This window comes from Anticarsia gemmatalis, chromosome 20 (genome assembly GCF_050436995.1).
Source record: "Anticarsia gemmatalis isolate Benzon Research Colony breed Stoneville strain chromosome 20, ilAntGemm2 primary, whole genome shotgun sequence".
NCBI lineage: Eukaryota > Metazoa > Arthropoda > Insecta > Lepidoptera > Erebidae > Anticarsia > Anticarsia gemmatalis.
In genome coordinates, this window is record NC_134764.1 from 8408177 (window position 1) to 8433789 (window position 25613).

At 35.1% G+C, this 25613-nt stretch overlaps 1 protein-coding gene across 8 annotated transcripts in view; it reads right to left on the reverse strand.

Moving 5' to 3' along the window:
- The window catches only part of bi (T-box transcription factor bifid), a 104057-nt gene that overhangs the window by 48734 nt on the left and 29710 nt on the right, over positions 1-25613 (reverse strand). For 5 of the 8 annotated variants that reach the window (XM_076127363.1, XM_076127362.1, XM_076127360.1 and 2 more), the window contains exons 2-3: positions 14575-14688; positions 12107-12260 (exon numbers count right to left, since the gene is read on the reverse strand). In XM_076127363.1, the coding sequence (XP_075983478.1) occupies positions 12107-12260; positions 14575-14688 (268 nt within the window). Of the gene's footprint in view, positions 1-12106; positions 12261-12986; positions 13101-14574; positions 14689-25613 lie in introns of all 8 variants that reach the window. The other 3 variants (XM_076127365.1, XM_076127364.1, XM_076127359.1) reach the window with 1 other exon arrangement.

The window sequence follows — 25613 nt, forward strand, 5'->3', positions numbered from 1 at the left end:
TCTGACTGTGGCTCTACAAAACACGAGATACTAAGGATTTGTTAATTATTAACTAGCACGACAGACATATGACGCAAGAAGGTCATGATTACGGAACATGTTAGACAAAAAATAAGCCATTAATTCAATTCCTTGTCACTCATCATTCATCATTCTTCAAAAACTTGATAGTCATACTTTTCACTATAACTACTAACACCTACACATCATCTTATTCATCATCAACCGCAATAAACTTATAAAATCTACCTTCTAACAGCTGAAAAGAAACGGCATCCATTAACCTATCCCACTCACCTCACATAAGAACCACAGTATGTGCTTTTACACCTAAATTACACCATCAAACCCTCTATTCGAACGTAACACATAAAACAGCACAACACGTGAAACCGTTACTTTGGCACCCCCCTTAATAATAGGTGATTTGGCCTCCCCTTAGCCACATATAGACACCGACATGCCTTATTATGACCAAACACACTTGAACTCTACGACGCGAGAAATACTGCCAGAACTAAATAGCATTCGAAGGTGCGGCAGGTCTTTTTATCCTGGTGATTTCCCATAGATGCGTGCTTCGAAGCCATCTTCAAGGCTCGAGTCTAATGCCACTTGTATTGGACATTTTATTGTCACACGGTTGCTACTTTTCCGTGAGTTGTGAACCTCGAATTTTAGGAAGTATGTTCCCGCTGACGTTTTTATTGGCACTAAACGTAAAATAAAAGTGAAGTTTGAGTGTTCACTAAGTTGTGCGGTTTTTTTATTTTTGCCCTTTTTATTTACGGGCTAGGTGTCGGTGGAAGAATGTTTCGATCATCAAGCTATTCGGTCGAACATTAAAAAGTTTCGTGTTTGAATTTTTTGTCTATTGCATTTGCAGTCAATACTTCGCATTTTATGGTCTCGATTGATATCTTAATATGAGCCCTAGTTCGAAATAGTTTCGTTCGATCGCTATCAAATAGTTTCTTAACTATTATTTATGACCAAAACTGAAAGAATCCGCATCATTATACTAAGTCAGAGTGAACCGCAAAGTATTTAATAGACACATCAAATTGCAAACTTTGACGCTCGCCATAAAATCGACTTGATTACGCCGCACCGAGAATCATTCCGAGTATTTCCGAATAATTTTGTTGTTTTATTTTTTAATGCTTCCGTAGCGTTGTCGTTTGCATAAATTTCGTGTGAGTTTATTCGTTTTTGTGGTAACATAGAAGTGTCGTTTTCTCAATTTTGCCGCCAATTTTTGGGTAACAAGATGGCGGTCGCACGCACGGCGCTCACGCGATCCACTACTGTACATGTTCCTTTGTTGAATTATTTATTCGTTTTCAATACGTCTGATACAGCCAATAAAAACTGTAAGCATCTCTGTCGGACATGTAACACACAGTAACACATAGTAACATACTGTATACCGGATGTAAATGGTGTTTACGATTTTCGTGAATGTTTTTGAAAAAATATTGCCGGATTGTCGAGTTAATGTGCGTTTCAACAAAATGGTGGTTTGTTTGTTTTAATATGTGATTACATTTAAATAATTTTGGGATTCGGATGTAGAATGTAGATATAGTAACGTTTTGGGACTAAATAAAGTACTTTTGACTTAGTTTCACATTTTGAAAATTATAAGACTGATTCTAAGGACCTAATTCTAAGACCTGATTCTAAGGTTAAAACCATTTGGCGATTAAAAACAGTGGCCAAGAGTTTCTTGCCAGCTCTTCTCATTGGCCCTACCTTCCGAACTGGCGGTAAATTCACTCTCTGTATCATTGACTATCATAAGTGTCAGCATTTGACCTATATGAATAAATGATTTGATTTTGATTTTGGACGTATTTGTTGAGAGCGAGATATAGTATTACAAACTGAAGAGAAGTTTTAAAAACCTTTCTATCACATAAACATGCTATCGCACTTTTTATCACGATCAGGGCAATAGGTCAGAGACCTAAGGCTAAGGTAAAAATTGATGGTTAGAAAAACATTTTTTTTAATGTAAAACATACATATCTTTACGCCTATTTTCTCAGGGGTTAGGCAGAGACCAAATATCACTAGTAGCTACGATATTACAAACAAACTTTGAGTCCGAAAAATGGCGATAAAACCACAATTTTTTGTACTCAAATATAACAAATTCCCTTAACAAAGTAAGTTAATATATTCAGTTATAAAACTTATTCGTGGTTGGTATAATATAGTGTTATTTCGTCACTAGCGGCGGAGTAACGAATAGGTGTTGGTTCAAACACAAATAGTCACGCACATTATCGCCATTACTGAGCCACTTGGTCGTATGGGGAACAAGCTATGGTAAAATATGAAAATATGTATGTGTGACAAGTGATGTTCTTTAGTGCCTGTGCTCTTCGGAAAGGGTGTATTTATTATATATGTTACTGTAAAAGCCCGAACTGTGGTAAATCCTAAGATTTTCCGGTAAAACCTAAGATTTACCAACTCTCAATGGTAAAAGTCCGAACAAGCCAGAGTTTAAAAATTATGTTACGATATATAAAAAAATCCTCCTTCATAACTATGTTTATAACTATTTCACGGTATAATTATATACTGTGACATAGTTATAAAGAAGGAGTTTTGGGCAAAGCGACATGGGTAGGTTAGGTTAGAAGGCTAAGGTGGGAGCGAGCGAAGCGAAGCTCCCACCTTAGCCTTCGTGGTTATTTTTTTTTAACCACCCAGAAGGAGGAGCCCCGCGAAGCGGGGCTCCGGCGACATCTCGATATCATCAAGTGAATATAGGTAAAAGTTCGAAATAAAATTATTGTTCGGACTTTTACCATTGCGAGTTGGTAAATCTTAGGTTATACCGGAAAATCTTAGGATTTACTACCGTTCGGGCTTTTACAGTAACATATATATATAATATGTACCGGGACTATGCAAGGGTGAAAAGATTACTCCGGCAAAACAAATGTTAATCCAAGTGATAAATTATTTGTGTACCAAATTTCATCAAAATTTGTTCGTGGGTTTTTTCTTGAAATAGTAACAAATATCACACACATACGTTTTTCATATGTTTGCTTTACTTTTTGGCGAACTTTCACCGACTGTGGCTAGCTGTTCGTCACAACTAAATATTTCAGATAGTCAGATTTCATTAAGTAGTACTTGCTTATAAACAATAAGTAAATGTCTCTATCTGAAGTATATGGTTAGAGCTTTTATAGCGAATGTTATAAGCTTGATCTCTGTATAATATTTGATAGTATGCCATAATTGTCGTATTATAATAGCTAGCATGTCGGCCCTACACGTTTAATTCATTATATTTAGTTAATAATATACGCCTCGTTAGTTTTGAGGTGGTGAGCACGGTAGTTAATCATGCGGTCCCGGGTTTGAAAAGTTTTTTTATGAAAAGTTACTTTATTCAGCTTTTGCAAGGATGAAATACTAATACAACTAATATAATAAATGCAAAATTTTGTTAGTTATTTCAGCGTTATTGCTATTCAATCACGTTAAAACTACTAAATTGATATTGATAAAAAAAATCCATACCGTTACTTAAGGTATAGTTTTAATTACCACAGAGAAAACTTTGAACCTTAGAAAATCTTGTAATGCGGACGAAGTCGCTGGTAAAGATTAGTAGATAATATAATTGAAAATGTTTGATAAAAAAAATGTTTGATTTTAAATGTTTAATAAAAAAAAGGAATGACAATTACCTTTGAATTAAACACGTTTTCCCTGAATACCATGGCTACCCATCGAAGAGGTAGCCCCGCTTAAGTTTGCTCACCTCCCGTCTCCCTATTTGGTAGGTCATTTGTGAAATCGGCCTAAGTACAAAACTTAAACTACAACTTAGGCCGTTTTCACAAACAACCCACATCGTAGGGCCAGTTTTAACCGTCTATCAATCGATTGATCAGCAAACGTCCCCCCACATCGAAATAGTGGTAAGTGCGAAACTCAAATATTTGCGCCGTTAGTTTGGTCAAAGAGCCGCCGTATCAATTGTCGGTTTTTGTACCAAGAAGGGTACTGGGTAAATACTGGCCCGCAAATAGATTAGTGGCTACGATGTGTTCTCGATTTTGTGTGAGATTCATTCGAGTTTGTTTTTATATATTTTGGCACTATTTTACAGCTATATCATTATTCCGGAACTCTGCTAGTACATTAGAATTATTGCATTATGACTTGGTATACTATTCCAGCTAGCACTCTTTAGGGACATTAAATGTGTAGATGTACAGAGTTAATTTACGAGAACACCGAATGTTTGGCATAATATCCATACGTATTTAAGAGATTTCATTAAGTACAACATTTGGTTTTTAATATTTGTATTCTATGTTTCATCATAGGTCATGAAACATAGGTAGACACTGTACTATACAGCAATTATATGTTTTTTTCAATCCATGTCTAGAAACCCTACATATTATAAAAACTTATTGCATAAATCGGGTCTAAATTACTACCCCTGCAATGGCATAGTTACTATTCATAAACCGTAAAGTTAATACCAGTAAAATTAAGTGAATAAGTAGTGAGTTTCAGTAGTAGTGGATCAAGTGAAGTGGCGAAACATTGTATGTATTTGATCAGTCTGATCCATCGCAAATATTAACTGTATCTACGTGTGAACTGCACATGTTGGACCTGCACGCTTTTTGTGGAAACGGACTAGGTAGAGTCGTGATTCTGTTAGTTAGTTGTATTTCTAAAATGATAGGTGCGATTTCGATGAGCCTTGCATTTAAACATGTGTATGTGATAACTATCGGGATTAAGTTTTTAGGCAAATTTTAACAGAATCCTTCCTTTACAACACTTTTAACCCAAAGAAAAGTGCTAATTTCTCGAATCGGGGATAAAGAAGAGGAGATTGAGTTGGTAAGTTAGTGGAGTAAATAAAGTGAACGAAACAGTTTATATGAAAAATCTAAAGCAAAAAAATACTTATGCACAACTTTAAGTAAATTTCTCCAACCCTTAAATTTCAAGCAAATATCAAATTTTAGATCTCTCTTTGTCACCACCTGTCAAAACTCTTAAAACAGCAACATAGCAAGTACTTAGTATATGTTTGTATGTTTGTAAGAGCGCGGTGTCCCGCCATCGCGCCGGGATTATGCCACTCGCCTATCGATTACGTCACCGAAGCCCTAATCCTGACCGACAATTAGGGTTGCTAACACCCTTTTTATGAGCTGTACTTTTGTGAAATTGTATAAAAAATTGCAAGGTTTTAGCAATTATCAATATCTACTTAATATATGACAGAAATCTTAGGATTTTGTACTTTTGCTGTTACTTAATTTAGCAGATAGGTTATCTGATTCAGTCTTTTTTTGGCAGACAGGTTATCTGACACTTAAATGTAAACTGTGGCTTAAAAGTTTTAAATTGAATTTTGTTAACTAACAATAGCGTGTATGACAAATTGTATGTTCTAGTAATAGTATTTCACCAATTATTCTAAGGGCTAGTTTTCTATAAGGATATTTTTTTTAACTTTAGTACAACATCTTTTGCAATTACGACTATAATATCTCATCCTGCCAGCCCTGAAACTAGATACAAGACATAAGGGCGTGTGCACACGTATCGTTTGAAAAACGGCTGTGTTTACACTAACGTGACCCCACGCGGGGTCAGGTGACAAATGGACAAGTAACATTATAGCGATGCTATTTCCTATTTGTAGACCCCTTACATGTTCAATATTTGTAGATAAAACATTAATGGGCAAGGGGAAATCTGTCCACAGTCAATTTTAGCTTTTTACAAAAGTACTAAGCTTATAAAAAAACTTGCCAACTTTTTTCAATTTAAACAACTTATTTCACAGCCACTTACTTTAAACATATTAACAGAATAAAGACTAATTGATACGGAAATAGAATCCTGGACCTCATTTTTGGGGTTATTTAGTCATCGTTTTAGACACATTCGGAAAATCTATACCTAAGTTTAAAGGCATGTGAAAGAAGAGGGTTCCCGTCAATAGTTTCTAAGACACGATTCGAACCTACGACAACTCGAGGCTTACAAGCAGGTTAATACCCACTACTTCACAAGTAAAAATAACTTGAAACATTGACATAAAAGTGACACATAAAAACGCATACAACATTGGCATCACCTCTATAAGTCATTAAAAAAAGACCATCTCAAATCAAATCCAAAGAGGTTATAAGCGATTCAGACTTTTATGATTTTTAATCAAGTTAAAATTGTTTAAAACGTTACAATGGCGCCGAATGTAATTAACTCGAGCGGGTTTCGCAAAAGATTATGAGACATGTTAAGAAAAAAAAACTTTGAACCACCATTGTGCACTTTTAACGAATAAGGCTTAGGACTACTTGTATGAAAAAAAACATTTTTAGATATATCTTAAGAGTTTTTAAGTAAAAAGAGTTAAAAGGTTTCCACTGGATTGATTTTGAAGTTGCTTTTTGCCACCGTAGAAACCTCACAAAGTAAAAAACTTTTAATTTCTTTGAAATCTTGTAAAAAATCTTTCGGTTGACGCAACTTAAATATAGACTAAGATTTAATTAAATGAACAATTGTACTAATTTGATATTGTTTAAGAAGGCGTTACGTAAAGTAAAAAAATAATCTTGAGTTTCGATACTCTAAATTTTAATAAGTAAGCTTGCAAAAATGTCTTATTTTTGTATATGTATAGATATCAGTCTACTCGTAACCGGTGGTCCTGTATGACTGATGATGTATGGATTTGAATGAAGCAAGGGAAGTTTGTAAGGAGTATGAGAATAGACTAGTTTTAGTCTACCACCGTTGAAAAGTATACGGTAAAATTCTAGTTAATTCTGCCCTCACCATACTAGAATAAAAAAAACTCATCATCTGCCGAAATTCTTAGAAAAATACCAGTTAAATGAGTAATATTCTAGCTATTCTAGAAATATTTTCACACATATTCAGCTTCAGAACAAAATTGACCCCTAGTAAATAATATACAACAAAATACCTTAACATCCAAAGGGTACCTATTCTCAAAACCAATGACATAATTAATCTACTAGAATTCTATCGGAGCGTTAAGACCCTTGCAAGATTTTATCACCCTTCGCGAACAATTCGGGTGTTCGTCGCCTCGATGGCTACCAAAGGACACCTTTGATCAATAGCTTGTATATAAATTATCAAGCATATGCCCTTTGCTGCTTGGATGAGTTCCGCCGTCCTTTGTACAAACGATGTTTGTTTGAACGGGTTGTCTTCAGCATACGTTTGATTTTGTGTGTGTTACTTTCTGTAGATTTATCGATGTCCGATATCAATTATTTGTTTAAAATTTTAATCTTGACACTGCAAATAGTCTAGAAATTATAATTGGACACAAATCACAGCCTGTTTTACTACTATCCATCATAAATACTAACAAGATCTTAACAATTGTAAAACATTTTAATATTCTTCTTACTAAGATGCTGCAATTAATTATTAATAAAATGTTCATTCAGCAAAAGAATAAGATTTCCTAGCTAGTAGCGAAAATATTGTATGAGATCTAGTTGACGAACATTGCACTTTTTAATTCGATTAAAAAAATATACCGTAAAGTTTATAATCTCTGCCTACTAAGACCAGAAAATAATAGTTTCACAAAAACTGGTTTACAAAAGCGATCGACATAATATCTACCGCACATCTGTCTATACAAAGGACTACTTGAAGCAAATTTAACGCTCGAAAAACTACACAATTTGTAGAAAAACGTGTATTAAAACTACCCGTCTTTATGTCGAGTGATAAAAGATGTTTAGAATAAACCCCCGTTATTGTTTGTGTGGATATCAAGATGTTATTAGCTGACGTCTTTTTGGGAATTTAAAAGCTGGAAAAATGCAGTTTTTTTTTAAATTGGATTTCTTCTTTAACTACTCGCACTTAGCTTTTCTTATGAAGAATTTCCATTCTTGACAGCTGTATTAGTTAAAAAGTGTCAATTTATGTACAAAAACTTTTTAGCCGGTCACAGCTTTACTGTTTTTCCTACGTCTAAGTGATGCAGTCCAGAAAAGGTAGAGCCAATAGAGAAACTCGATAATAATAGGAAAAAAAATAAAGTCTGCTTAAGTACCTTCTTTAATTGCAAATTAGTTTTAACTGCTATTGGTCAAGCAAAAAGCTAGCTGTATCGTATCTATAAATTAACCCAAGATTTATTTGACGGCAACATTTTTTTCTTCCATCGCTAACCCATCTTTTTACAATCCGTGGCAAAGGTTCCTTAACCTCATAGTCTACCTCTCACTAAGATCTTTAGCACTTGAAATAAAATACGTTATAAAGCTGGCAGATTGATGCATTTATAGCAGCCATACTCATTAAACACATTGATTGATAAAATGCATCGCCAATAATACAATTAAACGCTTTTTGCGACTTCAAAGTGGATGCGTTAAAGCCACAGTGAAACTGTTAACAGAACTATAAAATGTGATATTAGGACGTTTTTACATGGACCGATTGTCGATGCGATTGAAAAGGAAAGACTGGAAATTTCGACGTAGAAATTATTTTACTATAGGAATTGTTGCAATGGTAATCTTTTGTGGTTTAGAAGCTGTTTATTTTTGGTTGTATTATATGTAAAGTCGCGATAGTTTACCATTACATTATGATCTCTTTTCTCTGTACTGTCGTATGGTTAGTGGTCAACCTAGTGTCAAAGTTGTTCAAGCCGCACGAAACGCCTTTGACGTGGCTTAACGACTGTTATCTCAATTGACAACAACCGACTTCGGATCGACTATTTACGTGCCTTTCGAAGCACGGAGACGCTCAGTTCAATTACCACTATGCGGTCACCCATCTATAGAATGACCGCGCCAAGGTTTGCTTAACTCACTGATCGTTTTCCGACCGGTGAGAGCAACTGGTTATGAGCGCCTCCTTACATTATGATAAGAATTATGAATATCTTACTCAAAATATTATATATAATGTAACGGGTCTTAAACGCGATTGAAAATTAAAGGTTAGAATACCTTATTTGTTCACCCTGTTTTAATCTTCTCTATTCGATTTTTTGTGCCCTGGCAATACACAGTTACAAAAAAAGTTACTTAATTTAATCTCAATCATACAAAATATAATTTAAACGTCTAATAAACAAGACAATTTTATCAGCCGTCAAAATTACGACACAAAAATCGCAAGAATTAATCGTTACAATCCCGTGGCGTCGTGTGTAGACGCCATAAAATTAAGGGGGGCTGTAAATAACCACGATTGCCGCCAATATATCCAACTGGCTGTTTGATTCACGACCATTGCCTTAACGTTTGTTTTTAAATTTTAATGGCGGCTAGAGATACGATCTGTCAAATGTATACTTCATTATAGATGTTTTTTAAGGTTCCGTACACAAAGGGTAAAACAGGACTCTATTGCAAAGCCTTCGCTGTCTGTTTTTCTGTCTTTAAGTCATAAGCCGTGATAGCTAGAAAGTTGAAATTTTCACGAAATTCATTGTATTTCCTTTGCCGCTATAACAACAAATACTAAAAATTAAAAATATTAAGAAACTACCCTTAAAAACTGTGGGTAAGAGGCACACGCTTGAAATTTTCACAGAATATTTACTTGTAGGTATACTACATTTCATTTTTTTTTTAAATAACAATAAAGTAAGTATAAAAGGGGGGGGGGGGTTCCCATACAACAAACGTGATTTTCTATTTTAGATGATAGTACGGAACCTTTCGAGTCAGACTCGCACTTGGCTGATTTTAACGTAAAAGTCGATTAAGTTTAATGAAAATTGTCGGTTTCTTTGATTTCTCTATTACTGTGACCCACTGAAGAAATTATTAAAATTGTTTTGTAAATACATAGACGATTATCTCGTAATATAACTAAACGTAATTAAATGTATGCTAATATAAATGTCCACAATTATAAATACATAGACGTAGTTTGTAATTTCAAAGATTAAGTTATCAAGTGCTATTAACGTGTTTAGTTACGAAGGCTAACTTGCTATTTCAATGTATAATTATTCTATAATAAATTGATAGTTTTACAAGAACTCTACTAACATGACATGTATAGGTATTAGATAAATGCTTAGTTAATATTAGTAATCTATATCCATTTTCAGTTATATTTATTTCTTCAAAAGTGACGTTTATAAAAAAACGTGCCGTCGTTTAAGTTCTATCACCACGTAAGTCATTTTGAGCAACTTTTCAGGAGAGACAAATTCAATTTCATCTTCCAATTCTCTAGCCAATGACATCAAAATGTCAAAACTGCCGAAAAATGGGACAATAATGGCAATTCGATTAAAAATATTGCACATTTTTTTTAATTTGACACGTATCATGCTGTCAAATAAAAAATAAATGACGTTAGAATTTTGAACTTAACGGTAACTTATAAAAACAATAACAAACATTCTAAACAGTCTAATATTTCAAATTAATAGTTACGAACCATTATCGATAGTATCAGTATGAAAAATCGTTGTTCGTTCAAAAATCGGCATGTCCCGTCACTGTGAGGGACAAAAACCGTAAAAAACGTTAAAACAAAACGCATCTATCATGTCAAGCGGTTTTACGATATTTTTTTATGATACTTTTTTTAAATTATGGGGATGCGCCATAATTATTGGTTTGTAAGCAAATATAATTAGTAGGAGGAATTTAATAATAATATTTGTGTCTAAGTAGAGTTACTTATTGTAAACAGCTTTCCAGTTTAATTATGCATTTTCTGTATATTAATATGTAAGCGACACAATAAACAAAATGATAAATAACTTCATACTTCAAAAATAAACAATGGCCATAAAAATGTACCATTAAAATATTATTTCAACACACATTCATAAGACGACAGATGAGAAATACAAAAATATACATCACTACGTATCGCAGTCAGCTGTTGTCAAAATTCTACGCATACCACTCCGAGACCATCGTTATTTCAATTACCTTGATCCCTCGTCAAAGACAAAGGGCCTGACATAAAAAAAGAACGAAAAAAAAACAAGCGCCCATCGAGCGAATTAAAAAAACAGTCGTGTTATCTATGATTGGATCGCAGTCGTGTAAACGGTCAAGTGTAAGTTACCAAAGACTCCCGCCTTTTTTGACAGTAGCGCTTTCGAATGCGCCATTTTTTTTTTCTTACTCCAAATTGGGTTTTGGGTGGCTTTCCTTTTGCGATAAATTAGGATTGGAACAACTTTAAATCTGTTGTTGATTGACAGTTTTAATTACATAGATGAGAGAATAGCAAACATGAATACTAGTTTTCTGTTTTTGCAAACATTTAAGGTCGTAATATCACAAGCGAATGCAAAGCAAAACGTAATAAAACAAATATAAAAAGAGTAAAACCGACCCCAAAAATTAAGGCTGTCACACAAACAAGGACCTATCAACACACCATAAAAAACATGTTATTCCTTAAACACGTGAAGCGCTGATCGTAAGGGGCCTCTCAAACGGGCGATAATCTATTGAACTAAGGCAAGATGATGGGCACCCAATGTAAATAGCCGTAATAACCGTAACACGGACAAAGGGCCCCCGCAGACACCCCCAGGGGTCCAACCCAACCTCATTTTAATTATAATATCACCCACATTATAAACTTTTTGTTGAAGAAGCAACAAAAAATGGCCGCCGCTGCTACTTTTCGGATGCGATATTAATACTATTGTTGGTAACAATTTTCGTGTGTAATTGATTGTTCGTTTCGATCAAAAGGCGCATAATGTGGAAACTATTGTAAGGGTCTGGAACAGTGAAGGTTGAAGTAGAACCTTTTGAGATTACACGCTGGATTTGACGTCTGTGTCTCGAGGCCTTTGTCGACATCTCACAGATCTCCAAACAAAATATCATCTCCAAATTACGTGTAATCAATGGCAATAAATGGCGAAACGTAACTCGTAAAATTGTGCGCCAGCAAACGCTAATTTAAATAATCATCTGTGTGAGATTAGCAATTTATGACAGTTAAACATTGTTTCAAATAATTTACTTCTCAAAACTTAGTTCAGTTTCTTCCTTCACGTTCCTGAGATATAAAAAAAGTCGATACTCACGAAACCGTGCTTGTCACTAATGTTGTTCGTCAGCTTCAGCTTGTGGAAGGAGACGACCTTCTGCATCCATTGTTCACCCGTCGAAGGTGAGTCCGGGTGGATGTACATTCTCTTCGGCATCTCGGGGTCCGCCTTGCCGGCGACCATCCACCGACTCCGAGAACAAACGATCAAGGTAAAGGAAAACCTTCTAATTGATATAATCGACCAATTATACCAATCAAAAAATTCTTCAATTACAAAGTAAGAAAGTGGGACTACGTTTGACATGGTTCTTTAATAGTTCATCAAATTTAGAAACTTTGTTTCAATATTGCATTAATTGATTGATTATTGGTACGAACAAATCATCAAATAATTATGGCGAAATAGTTTTTATTGAAGCAATTTCTTCCCGTCCGATTAGAAAGCGATAAACATGCACTAGTATACAATACGATGATGGATAACATGCTGTTACGACTAGTGGTACTAGCGCTACTAGTAAATCTACTGACAACAACACAATGTGAATGGAAAGATCTGCGTGCGACTCGACGTGTGCCCAAAGTGCGATGTCGAAGTAAAATATGTAAATTGTCTCAGAATATGATAATGTATGTACAACGAAAAGGTCGTAAATCAAAGGGGACTTGACAAATTCCCATCGCAAAATCCAACTCGAGAGCGAAATGAATTTTGGGAGTAATGTTTACAAAAAGTGGCGCTCCCTATCCCCGGTGGCGTCCGTGCCACGCAGATCTTAATGTCACATGATTGCAACCATACGCATGCTTCTTGCCTCTCATTTGTGTCAACGAATTACATTAAAATAAGATCAACTACCCTGTCCTGTCTACTATTTTCTTATTTTAATTTAATTCCATCTCTTTATTTATACCTGTTGTGGAATTTGTATCTGCAATCGTCGGCAGCTACGATGTCCATTAGCAAAATGTATTTTGCTTTTTTATCAAGACCAGAAACGCGAACTTTGTAGGCAGGAAACATACGTCTGCAAGCAATACGAGAGAAAAACATGGGTTGGGACTCGTTCTTTTGCGACAACGATTTGACATCACGTCGATTGTGAGACATCTCGTTGGACTAGTTTCACTTTTTATGTTCCCGGACTAAGAGTGGAGTGGTTTAGCTTGTGATCTTGTACCGCGCTGATTACGTTTATTCATAACAATGTGTGTAAACGATTCCCCGAGTGCGGTGAGAGCCGAGTAGAGCTATGCGCGACGCGACCGCGGGGCGTGTGCGCTAACGTGACGACGATGTGACACGAATGTATTCTTCTAATCAGCTCACGATGAGGTGTCACAAAGTATTCCCGCGGTACAAAAAGGCCATGTTTCCGCCACAGACGACCAAAAATGGTTCGGTACGCGTCCATTGTGCGGTTTTGCGCTGTCGCGAACATCGTGACCGGCGCACGTGATCAAATGCGCTGTTACAAGAGAACTTTACACGCATACTCCAGCGAGCGATGAAAAACTTGTCTGGATCTTGTTTAGAAACATCTCTCGTAATTGGTAAGTAATTTATGTACGAAAGATTTGTAATAATTAATTACCATATTAACGGCGCTAGGCGGCCGCCTTTGTCGGCGTCTGTATCGGTTTACGGCTGACTCACAGTCGCATTTTCGGCCGGAATGCTCGGGTCGTATTAATTAACGGATATTAAATCGAAGTTTATCGGACGCATCTCGACGTTGGCGAACCTGCGGCCGTGCGGCACCGGCGTCGAGCGACTTGAGCCGGAGGAACGAACCTTATCGCGGCTTGTCATCGGGAATCAAACAATGTACGATCAGCTGCGATGATTATCGATTTGAGCCGCGCCGGTGAGGGATGAGCGCGACACGGGTGACTCGGTGACTCCGATCACTACGTTGCGTTCGGTGAGTTCGGTGAGTGCGGTCACTCGGCCGACACCCGGAACACTGCTCACGTTTTTTGCCGCGGAGATCTCCCAAGGAGATTGTTGCCGCGAGTTTAGCCCCAATTTTGGATAATTTGGGAGGACAGTACGAGTCGCGTCGGTATTTCTCACCTCTGGTGTCGGCGCGGCTTTTTACATTATCGCCGCGGGTTTTGAGACAAAGATATTTTAATGATATTACCCATTGGATGCGAGTTGAATCCTTAATCGTCGGCGGATTGTCGGTGTCCAGTTGTCGCGATGTCGTTGCCCTTAAATTGAGCGTGTTTGGTACAAATTGTGGGTTGTAATTAACGAACAGATCGAGTCGTTCGGTGATGGGAACTAGTGCGTTGCGTGGGGAGAATCACAAGCTAAATGGTAACAGCGTGTAACGGAATATTATGGAATGAGTATATTGAGTATCTCCAATCAACGGTGATATCAGTCCGACAGCTCGGTTTCGTGGAAGCCGAGTTGTCGGTGTTACATTGACAAGCTAGTATGTGAAGACGAGGATGGTGTTGTTTTCCGGCAGGCAATGAATGTGCGTCTACCTGTTGTGGAACTTATATCTGTAGTCGTCTGCTGCGACGATGTCCAGCAGAAGGATGTATTTTGCCTTCGCGTCTAGTCCAGAGACGCGGAACTTCATTTGTGGGAACATTTGTCTGTAATTGAAGTTATTGGCTATAGCAGCTTCTTCAAATAACAACCTAGAGGGAGAAAACATAAAACTAACAATCAAAAGCAGATATGTCGTTCAATTCTAAGTACCTAATACTCAAAAGTATTTCTGTCGCTATGATTTACGATAAAGTGACAAAGACAGCATGATACTTAGGAGTTTCTTAAAGTTTAAAGACATTTCTGCTTTCGACCATGAATTCAGAACAGTTCGCTACCAGCACCTTAAGGTTAGTGACCAATTTGACGAAACATCGTGTGTGTGATATGAACGCGGAAAATATAAGAATTTCCTTAAACTTTTGTATTTACCTTATTTTTAAATTTATTTGCAGTCTCACGTACAAAGTTTTGTTGTTTTAAGGGAAAATTTGCAAGTTAACGCGAGCCGTTTGTTCCTGCAGAAAGGGCAATGACTTCCAACCCTTTAAGTTGCCCTTACACGTAGGTCATAGATGACTACACGGTTAGAAGTAATATTAATTCTTAACGACTCTTGATTACTGCTAAATATAAGCAAGGCAGTAAAACTAAGCATTTTAGAATAATTACTAATTTAATCTTCTAATTACATTATTATGAATTGCCTAAAATTTGGACATGAATTCGAAATTGAGGACATGCTTGGTCCTTAACCTGCATTTGGCCAGTGTGGTGGAGTCAAGGCGAACTCCTCCCTCGATAGGGAGGTAAGACTTGCCAAGAAGTGTGACAACCACCACTTTAAAAATAGATCATCGATCATATTAAATAGTAGGCACGAAAATTGCATGTCATTTTTACAAAAAATATTCATAAGTCTTTATACGTTGACTTTTATAAACATGCAAAACTAACAAATTGTAACCCGTCTCCATCCTTTCAGGATCACAATGCATAAAGCCTAAGGGTTATCCATGAGATCACGATTAAAACTGCATCAAGGAAGTAACTATATCGAAGCATATTGTCTCATTAGCCTCTAGTTTATACGAACAACGTGACGAACATACAGACAAACAAACGTGATAGATGTAGCGACTTACAAAACCACTCCCGCGCATACAGATCATGGATTTACACAAATAATCTCCCGTCTCGCTCTAATGTATGGAGTAAGAGCGAGAGGTCAAACGTTTTCACCGTTTTATCTGACTCTAGATGTAAAACTCGGTGTGAATTTTGAAATCTGCGAACATCCGCTTACGGGATTTTTTTTGTTTTGATTTTTGCGTAAATTCGCGTTTTTTTGTTTTGTTTTGTTGCGTTTGGTTTTATATTGATTGAGTTATCAATGGACTAGAGAACTATACACGGGTCGTTACGAACATGCGTATAGCGTTATGTCAGTGTCCTTTTATTACTGTCACATTGCCACATGCCTATAATTCTTTTGATCATACTAATTTGCGCGTTTCTAATGATGCCAAATATTTTTTTCACTGTATTTTTCTTGTCATCAATATCTTGTCAAAGTTATTTAGACCACTTGGAAGACAGAAAGATCTGAATCATATAGGAATTTTGGAAAAACAGTTTAGTTCCAAATTATGAAGTCTCTATATAAGCGTACTTAAATTTTATTTATTTGAAAAGCCACACAAGCCACTTCCATCATCAATATATCATTGTAACATCTTATTAATGAAATTGTAATAAAAAAACGATCTATGCATAATTAAATAGATTTTTTGCATTTTTTATTAGCACAGGCGAAGGCAGAAACGTAAAAAGCCAGCTAATATTTATGGTAACAATGTCAAACAGGTTTGTCTATAAATGTTTTATAGTTTATGGTTCTTTTGACTTTGGACATCAGTCAATCAGCCTATTACAATATATAATGGATTAGTGGCGACAGGAATAATTATGAGAATTTTATGTATAGGATAAGGTAATTTTACTGGAAAATGACTGGGAAAACAGCGTGAAGATGTGAAGTTATTATTTTGTACATGGTCCGGTTGTCAACCTAGAGTTTATATAAATAAATGAATATATAATGTTTAAATTGATCAAACCGCCCAAAAGTGAAGAATTTGACATGACTCTTTAAACGGATACTAAATCCTCAAACCGCACTAGGCCAACGTGGTGGAATCAAGGCGTAACATTGCATATTGAGACAGTAAAGAGATAATTTAATTTCAAAAACGAATTGGTCTTTGGCTACAAAAAATACGTGATTGGTTCTGTACCCAGAGAGATTAGCTAATATTAGCTCAAGATGTAAGTATACCCCATCGAGCTATGTCTCGAGGAAGGGCTAAAGTTGATCACGACTCACAAAACGATCTAGATTCCTAGAAGGATTGCCAGAGAACAAGCCGCCGAGCGAAGGGTCTGCCTTTGCCCAGCAGTGGGACTTACTCAGGCTAAGTAAATGTGTGTAAATAAACGTTGATTGATAGGAACTGTGAAACAGTTCAGTATAATGTAGATCATTGCGGTAATGTTATACAAGTGTTCTCGCTCGCAGCCGCACGGCTATTTGATACTCGATACGTTACTTCATTCATGTTGAAAGAACTGATTTTAGTCTTATATTTTTGTGATAACTAGAGCTTTTTATATTTATATGACTCTACACTGTGTCCTCCCTCATAGCCTAAACTACATTTTTAACTAGCTGATGCAAACCGCTCTGTATGCGCAGTTTCATTCCTTTTTGAGCATCTTAGGGGTTGATTCTGAAAAACAACTAGCCTTAGTTTAACCCCGCGTTTTAAACTAGCACCGCACAACATTTTATCAAAGTCGTTGCATTGATTTGGTTGTGAAAACATAACAGTCGCGATAATTCTTGTATATTTTTATATAATAGATAGCCAAACTTTCAATCTACGACAAGTAAATTTATTGTTTATAGTAAATAATTTCCTTTTTCAGTAAAATAAATGTCAGTTTTCCATTAAAAAGCACAAACAATGAACAATGATTGATAGTTTCAATTTGAAATTCTCTTTTGCGCAAATCGTTTTGTTTTGCGTAATCATTGGCTGTCATGTCGCAAGTCACAATACCTAAATTACAGTGATGTCAATTTGACGTCATGTTCAGGCCTAACACTTGAAAGCTACCCTTTCATTTGATATAGAATTGAAGGTAATATTGGTTTGATTGATAGCTTTATTACGGTCATTGGTGAAGATAATTTATGCGAATTTATATCAAGTTTGACAGGAAAACAGGGGTGTTTTCTTCACAATAATTGCTTTAGAGGCTTTATTTCTTATTGCTAGAAAATTCAGTTTAATTTTTATTTTTAAATTGATAAAAATTATTGTTATTTAATAGGTACCTACTTCTGAGTGAAGTCTAGCTTTAAAAAGCCGCTAAACATACATACGTCAACAATAAAATATAATTAAATATAATTGTATAATTGTGTAGATAATATTAGACACTTTTACTACTTCATTACAATAAAATATGCATATGCTGTTGATCATAGACACAATGATAGTTACTGGTATAGACAAGGGTCTTTTTCAAAAATGAGAGAAAGATTTAAACTTAAGGTACACCACACTAGCCAAGTTAAGTTTGTAAACAGACAAATTCAACTAAAAGTACCAAGAAAACACATTTTTTTTTGTCATAAATTCCACATATTTTACAAAACTACTTGTTAATTTAATATGTTAAACCAATAAATATTCAACACAAAAGGCAGTAAAGTCATTATCAATCTTTTGACCACAATATATCATCGTTGTCACATGTCAGTTTCACACCTCCGATACTTGTTCGTTTAATTTTATACAATTAATGCGAATGGGGAAATAATGCCGCGAAGTTACACGGTAAAATGATTTGCGCAATATTTTGAAATGGATTGTAGTGTATTGGTTAAGATATAAGCTACATCTACTCAAACATTGGTCAGTAGTTTTTTCAATATGTTGCTATAGCTTTTTTTATAGGTATTTGTTATACATCAAAATCTAGACTAAGATATGAGCTATATCTAGACTAAGATTGATTTTCTTTTTCGATATTTCATTTTTTTTTAAATTGATAGTTTCAAGCGTTTCGTTTCGATGCAAATGTGTCTATCAGAGTTATAAAAGCGAAAGTATTTCTGTCATTCAATCGCGCTTTGATTGTATAACGGCTTAACTGATTTAGTTGAAATTTAGTAGGGTTAAAAATTACATTTAGGATAAACAACTTTGGTCTATAGCTACTTAGGAAATATTTCTATATGTCTAAGAATACAATATCAAAAAGGACATATTTTTAATAGTTTTTAAAGCCCAAGTGAGTTATCAAATTATTTAAAAAGATTGTGCAAAAAGTCACCATTAAAAGTTCCTAAGATTCGCTCATCGTAATAAAGGGTGTAAAGAGTGAGAGGTCCGATAAAAACTGATAGAAAAGAAAGAGACGGCTAGATTATTCTTGGTTGTTTTAACGGATACTCGGTGTTGCAGTTTTAAGGCTTCCGAGGTAAGTTGCAATGGTGTAACGAACGCGGCTAGATATTTAAGATTATTTTAGTTTTCTAATATTATACAGATAAGTTTAATGGTTAGTTAAATTTTAGGCGGTCCTGTATGACAAGATATATGGATGTGAAGGAAGCAAAGAAAGGATTTTTTTTTAAAGTTTGTTAGTCTCCACGGACGTTTGAGGGGTTAGGATTATATTAGGGTTTATAAGGACCAAGTGGCGATTTTTGGTGTCTACCTGCCACTATGTTTGTTTGTTTGTCGTATGGTTAGTGGTCAACCTAGTGTCGAAGTTGTTCAAGCCGCCCGAGAGGCCTTCGACAAGGCTTAACGACTGTTATCTTAGTAGACAACAGCCGGGACCGACTTTTTACGTGCCCTCCGAAGCACGGAGACGCCTAGCTCAAATACCACTATGCGGTCACCCATCTATGGAATGACCGCGCCATCGGTTGCTTAACCCACAGATCGTTTACCGACCGGTGAGTGCAACTGGCTATGGGCGCCTCTACCTGCCACTATAGGAAGAAAGCAAGACTTTATGTATGTAAGTTTTCAGCTCATTTTTAGGGTTATCGACAAGTGCCAGATAACGAATATTTTGACATTTGCAGCGCCTGTGGTTTTTTAAGTAAGTGTTATTTATTTTTTTACTTTAACCAGGAAATTGAGTAAAACAAAGAGATTTTAAAACAATAGTCGAGGAAATTAACGTTACAAAAATATATTTAAAAACCTTAATGATAATAAATCAATATAATTTATGACTACGAAATTAACGCAGTTTTATTTTTCTTTGTTATAACGTTAATAATGTTATTACTTCCTTACTATGAAACAAAACCTTTACAAACATACAAACAAAGCATGTTGACATTATAAAGTAAAATGATAATTTTTAAAATTTCGTCAGTTAGATCCCGAGATCAGAGTTTTCAAACACACTTTAAAGCTAGTTCATGCCTGCGGCTCCGTCTGCCCAGTGTTTTAGAACATAAGTCTTCAACTACTTCTATACAACATTTCATGAAAATCGGCTATTTAGTCATGAAATCAAAGACTACGTTTTTGAAGTTTTCTGTGGATTATCAACTTAATATTTTTGTGTCTGCCATTGTCAACATTTTTATAGCAAAAAGATTATAACTATACAGTTAAAATAATCGATTTAAAAACGAATCATTCCATTATACAGCCAATGACATTTGCAAATAAAAAGAAAATATTTTCAACACACGTTAACAACTAGGTCTAATTTGAAAATGGAACAATAGAACAGCTGAGTAGAAAATGGCGGCGCATTAACATACAAGGTGCTTCTAACATATGTATTTATTTTAATATTGAACAAATTAAAATACCAAAATGTAATGTATTTGTAAAATTTTATACGTAACGTGGGTTTAGGGATAATGGAAAGTGTTCCTATTAATTACAGCCGTATATTTTTAGTCTCGTCAAATGCTTTTGGCGACATTCAACTGTCTTTCTATGAGTATGATAACCTAGCTAATAATTCAACGTGAAAACAACTTATAAATGATATATATCAATATTTTATAGTTAAGTGTATCAGTCAGTGCAGTCACTAGTGATATTTGAAAATATTTTTAGTAAATTTTCATCTACTATTTATTTTGGGTAGACACAAACATACTTATTTAAATCAACATTTACTTTTATGATAACGTGAAACACCAAAAATATTATTAACAAAAACATTTCATACACAAAATGTAAAACAAAAAAATCTCTACAGCTTCTGGTTTGTAAAGTACGCTCAGTATTACGAAGTAAATGCGCTCTAATCACATCTAGAACTACTTTACATCATGGCGTAACGCGGTGTCCGGGCACATCCTACGCTAGTAGATGGGCTATAAAGATAAACCAAATTCCATACACCATCTGACTTGAAGCTAATTAATTAAATAACATGAGAATTTATACGCTCATGTTACTTACATATTAGAAAAACACAAAAACTATTTAGAATTTTTCAAATCGGACCAGTAGTTCCTGAGATTAGCGCGTTCAAACAAACAAACAAACAAACTCTTCAGCTTTATAATATTAGTATTAGTATAGTATAGATAATCATCCCTTGTTCTAAAGGTGAAGGAAAACATCGTGATGAAACGTGACATGCCTAAGAATTCCTTAACCCCCGGTTTCTGAGTACATTTAGCGGTAGTTTATCTATTCAATAGCGTTTTCTTATGAGTTTAAACGCTATTGAATAGATAAACTACCGCTAAATGTACCTCAGAAAACGGGGGTTTAGCAATTATTGAAGCGAGGCAAGTCTCTAAGAATAGCCCAACGACTAAATTATTTACTTACAGTCTTCAAAAAGGAGGAATTTGTTCAAAGTGTACTTTTTGATCGAATTATTGTTTTTTGAGCAACTATTCGACTTGTTATCGGCCGGAGAGAACTCCATTTTTCACATTGGGGTTAGTTGACGATATCAGTAAAAAGTCTGGGAAAATAGGAATTATCGAAGTCTCTCTAAAGTCTACATAAAACTAATAACACTAATTATGATTTTAAATTAAACATATAGGTAATTAAAAAAAATTAAAACAGGTAATTTACGCGCCAAAAAAAACTTTTTAAATCACAGGCAAAGGTATTCATTCAAACAAATCCTAGTTTAAAAAAAGAAAAAAAAAAGTCAAGACTATCATAACATCAGCCTATTATTCTATCAGAATCGAATTTTGAATTTAAAAAAAGAACATTAAAATAAAGGTGTCCCATAAAAGCTAAGCATCATATTAAAGCGGGACATGTAATGGACTGATTTAAGACAAAAGTCGGTATACTTAGTTAGAATAAAAACGGCCGTAAATAATGGTTAACAAAAAGCTGTGTCATCTCGTTTCTTTTATCCGTTTATCGGGACGGTAGCTTTGATGAGAATTGGGATGCTGTGGAGTCGGTCAGCTTGATAATTTTTGGGATTTTAATTCAATTTTGTGTGGACATTTTGAGATGAGTTTAGTACGGTATGGTGGTAAGTATATGGCAATAGTGGATTCCTAAGACGTATGTATCTTGGGTTTGGTTCTCACATAGTGAACAGAACTTATACTAAAGAGGTCGGTGCTAGTTAAGTGTTTTTTTTAGAAAATGTAGTTTCCTAAACAGTAAAAAAAAATTCTTAATTGATAATTAATATTGAATTAAAAATCATAACCCAAAATTTTACATTCAATGTTTCTAACACTAACGAGCCAATTGCTATTAACACATTTACAACAAAACTAAATTACATTAAACGAATATAACCTACAAAACGTTAAAATAACTATAACACAATTACCCAACTCTAAACTAAGAAGCTGAGCATAATTCTTTTTCAAAAGATATAATCGTTCGGCTCCATAGCCGCGAGATGAAGATAAACACGTAGTTTGTACCGACGCAACGGTGGCGCCATCTACCGGGTGGCCGCCATTTTAATAATCACTATCACTTTCTAGCTTTTGAATTTGGAATTTAGTTCGTTTAGAAATCGTGCAGATTTTTTCTTAAAGATTTTGTGTAACTTTTTTTTGAAGTACCTACACGTTTTTAAGGGACGTTGACAATTATTGTGATGTTTTGAGTACGTCTACGGTATCTATACATTTGTAGTAAATGTAATAATTAGGTTTATCTTCTGAAAATGTGCGAGGTCTTAGGTTCGATTCCCAAGGTTATTTACTACGTATTTTTAAGAATAAGAAAAATAAAATGTTTGCCTTATTAGTCTGGTTCTAATATGCTATTTAAGTTTCAGTAAGTTAATCGTTACAGAAGACTAAAAATACACTTAACGTCTTAGATAAAAATCACAAGTATCAAGTAAAAACCGCAGTACGATATCCTACAGTCCTTCTTACCCCGTTACCGAAATAAAAACGATAATATAAGCTTAATTACAAAGACCTAATTAATATGAGGACCGTGTACCGGACGGACCTCACAAAAACTACAGTGTGCACCTGCCTTTATAGCTGCATTGGTCAAATTAACCTTGAGCCAATGTTGGACGAAACTCCCTTAAAAACTTTCAAACAACTCGCCCAATGTTGGCCACAAATGTTGGTTCTAAATTATCTTTTTAAATGTTTGTATTATGGGTCAATGTTGGCAGTACAGGTTTTTAAAGATGTTCGGTTTGAAAATCGAATTTATGTGTGATTTGATCACTGATGACTGTTTTTAAAATTGGAACGTTGTTGCGATGAAGGAGATTGCAAGATTGAATAAAAAAAAATGCATTTTAGTTACAAATATTTTATTTTAGCTTATCTGATGTCAAACTTAGTTTAAGTTTTGAGTTCTTATAAGCCTTAACAACAAGCAAATATTAACAAGAGAGATAAAAAATAGTAAAGTTCTTACCAAACAAGCTGTACACCGCAACAAGTGTCAGAAATTAACTCCTTGTCAGTCCAAATTAACCACATTACTAACTGACAACCGTTAAGATTTAAAAATAAAAAAGTAAAACAATCGAACAAGATTCAAATTCAAAACATCAATAATGACACGTCAACATTGGGTAGTTTTTTTATTTAAAAAAAGCATAAAGCGGGCCTTTGATCGGCGACAAGTGACGATTAGTCGGTGCGACAAAAAATCGACATGTCCCCGTCATGTCGCAGTCGCAGAGGCGTTTTCAAGATTGTGCGATAACAGATGAATAATGATATTCTTGAAATGCTTCATAATAAAGTTTTGAGTTATTTGTTTTTAAAATAGGGCTATTTGTAAACGAGATAACGTTTTTTAACAAAATGTTTTTTGTAATGTTTGTGCGTTGTACTTTTCTTGGTGTTAGTCACTTAAAATAAGCATTAAGATTTTACTTTTGAAACTTAAAGCTGTTTATATTCACAGCACTCCTTCGCAATCCTAAAACGTTACATTGTAACCGTACCCGTTAATCTACATAATTAAAAATAAGAAATCCACCCAATAAATCTAACTGGCCAATTGGAAACGTGACAAAATTACTAAAACCGATTATAGCTAATCGAGTAAACTTTCGAAAGTCGACTAAACGGAGTCCTCACGCGCAACACTAATAGCTCTACGTAACAATCATGCAGCAATTAATTAGAAGTAGCAATTAGCTGAACTCACACATTCTACGATCTATTTACGTGATCTGTTTACTTATTAACTTATGGTGAGAACCAACCAAACGTGACGGGTATACGAATTTAACACATTTATTACATCTTACGAGTTGACGGCTGTGTACGGCTTGACATTATTAGAGTAAGTGCACTGATTTGTGAGAAGTACGCTTAAAAAAACAAATGAGACGTGTCTATTTAAAGTTTGGCGTTTACGGCCGTGGGTACGATGACTTGAAGCGGATTTTGTTTTCGTTTGCGTAGAAAAAATAGTAGTACGTTGATGCACTGATTCGTGAAACGAATACTAATTGCTAAACGCCAAACGAGTCAATGTTTGTCGATAAAATCAAACTTTTTATCCTCAAACGAATAAATCGACTAAACATGGTCCACCTTTATTTAGACACAACTGGCCGCTTAAATACTACAAAGCCATCTACCACATTACGAAATTAAATTTCGAACATCAAAAAAGAACGCAAGCATTCTAGTTCCAAGGAATTAAATTTGAAAAAATCGCGTCGCGAGCCAATAGCTGGAATAAAAAAATAAAAAACTAAGATGGCGGCTTGCTTACGACGAAATGTCGGGAATGTGTCCACGTGGAGGCGAATTCAGGGCCGAATGTAAACGCTCCCGTTCTATATGCTTTATTTTGGATGTCTCCCATTTGTTATACATAATACATGTAGGGTCCGTATCGCGGGATCGCGACCGTCAAGAGAATTTTCGTCGGCGCCATGCAGACGCGGATACAGGCTGATGTCGTTTAGGGTTCGATACAATAGCGCCTCGGAGAAAAAAGAGAAAGGAATATGATAAAAAGAGATGATAAATGTGTACAAAATGGTGCGTAAAATAGTTTAATAGAACAGTGAACGAAAGTGTGTGCCAAATAAAATGTCTGGAGAGTAGTTTGAGGAAAGATTTTATTGTGTACTAAATGTGCATAGAGAGATAAAAAACTGAGCTTATTAAATGGACGTGTAATAGAATACTTAAATAGTCTTCAAGTATACAGCGCAAAAGCTAATTGTGTTATAAAAAGCATATTTATAGCACGTTATTTGTCTAATCGGATTCGCTTGAGAGACGCCGAGTGGCTACATATCGGAGCTTTGCAAACATACAAAAACCACGTAGCTAACACATTATCAATACATATCAAAAGAAAACGGAATATATTTTTCAAATTCATATGCTCTATTAATTTTTATTATTATGTCCGCACTTGACGAAAAAAAATTTACACTCTATGACTTTTTACTATTATCCTGGTATTTGGCAAAAAAAAAGTAGTTCATAATTCGAATACGGTGTTATATTTCAGCAGTTTTT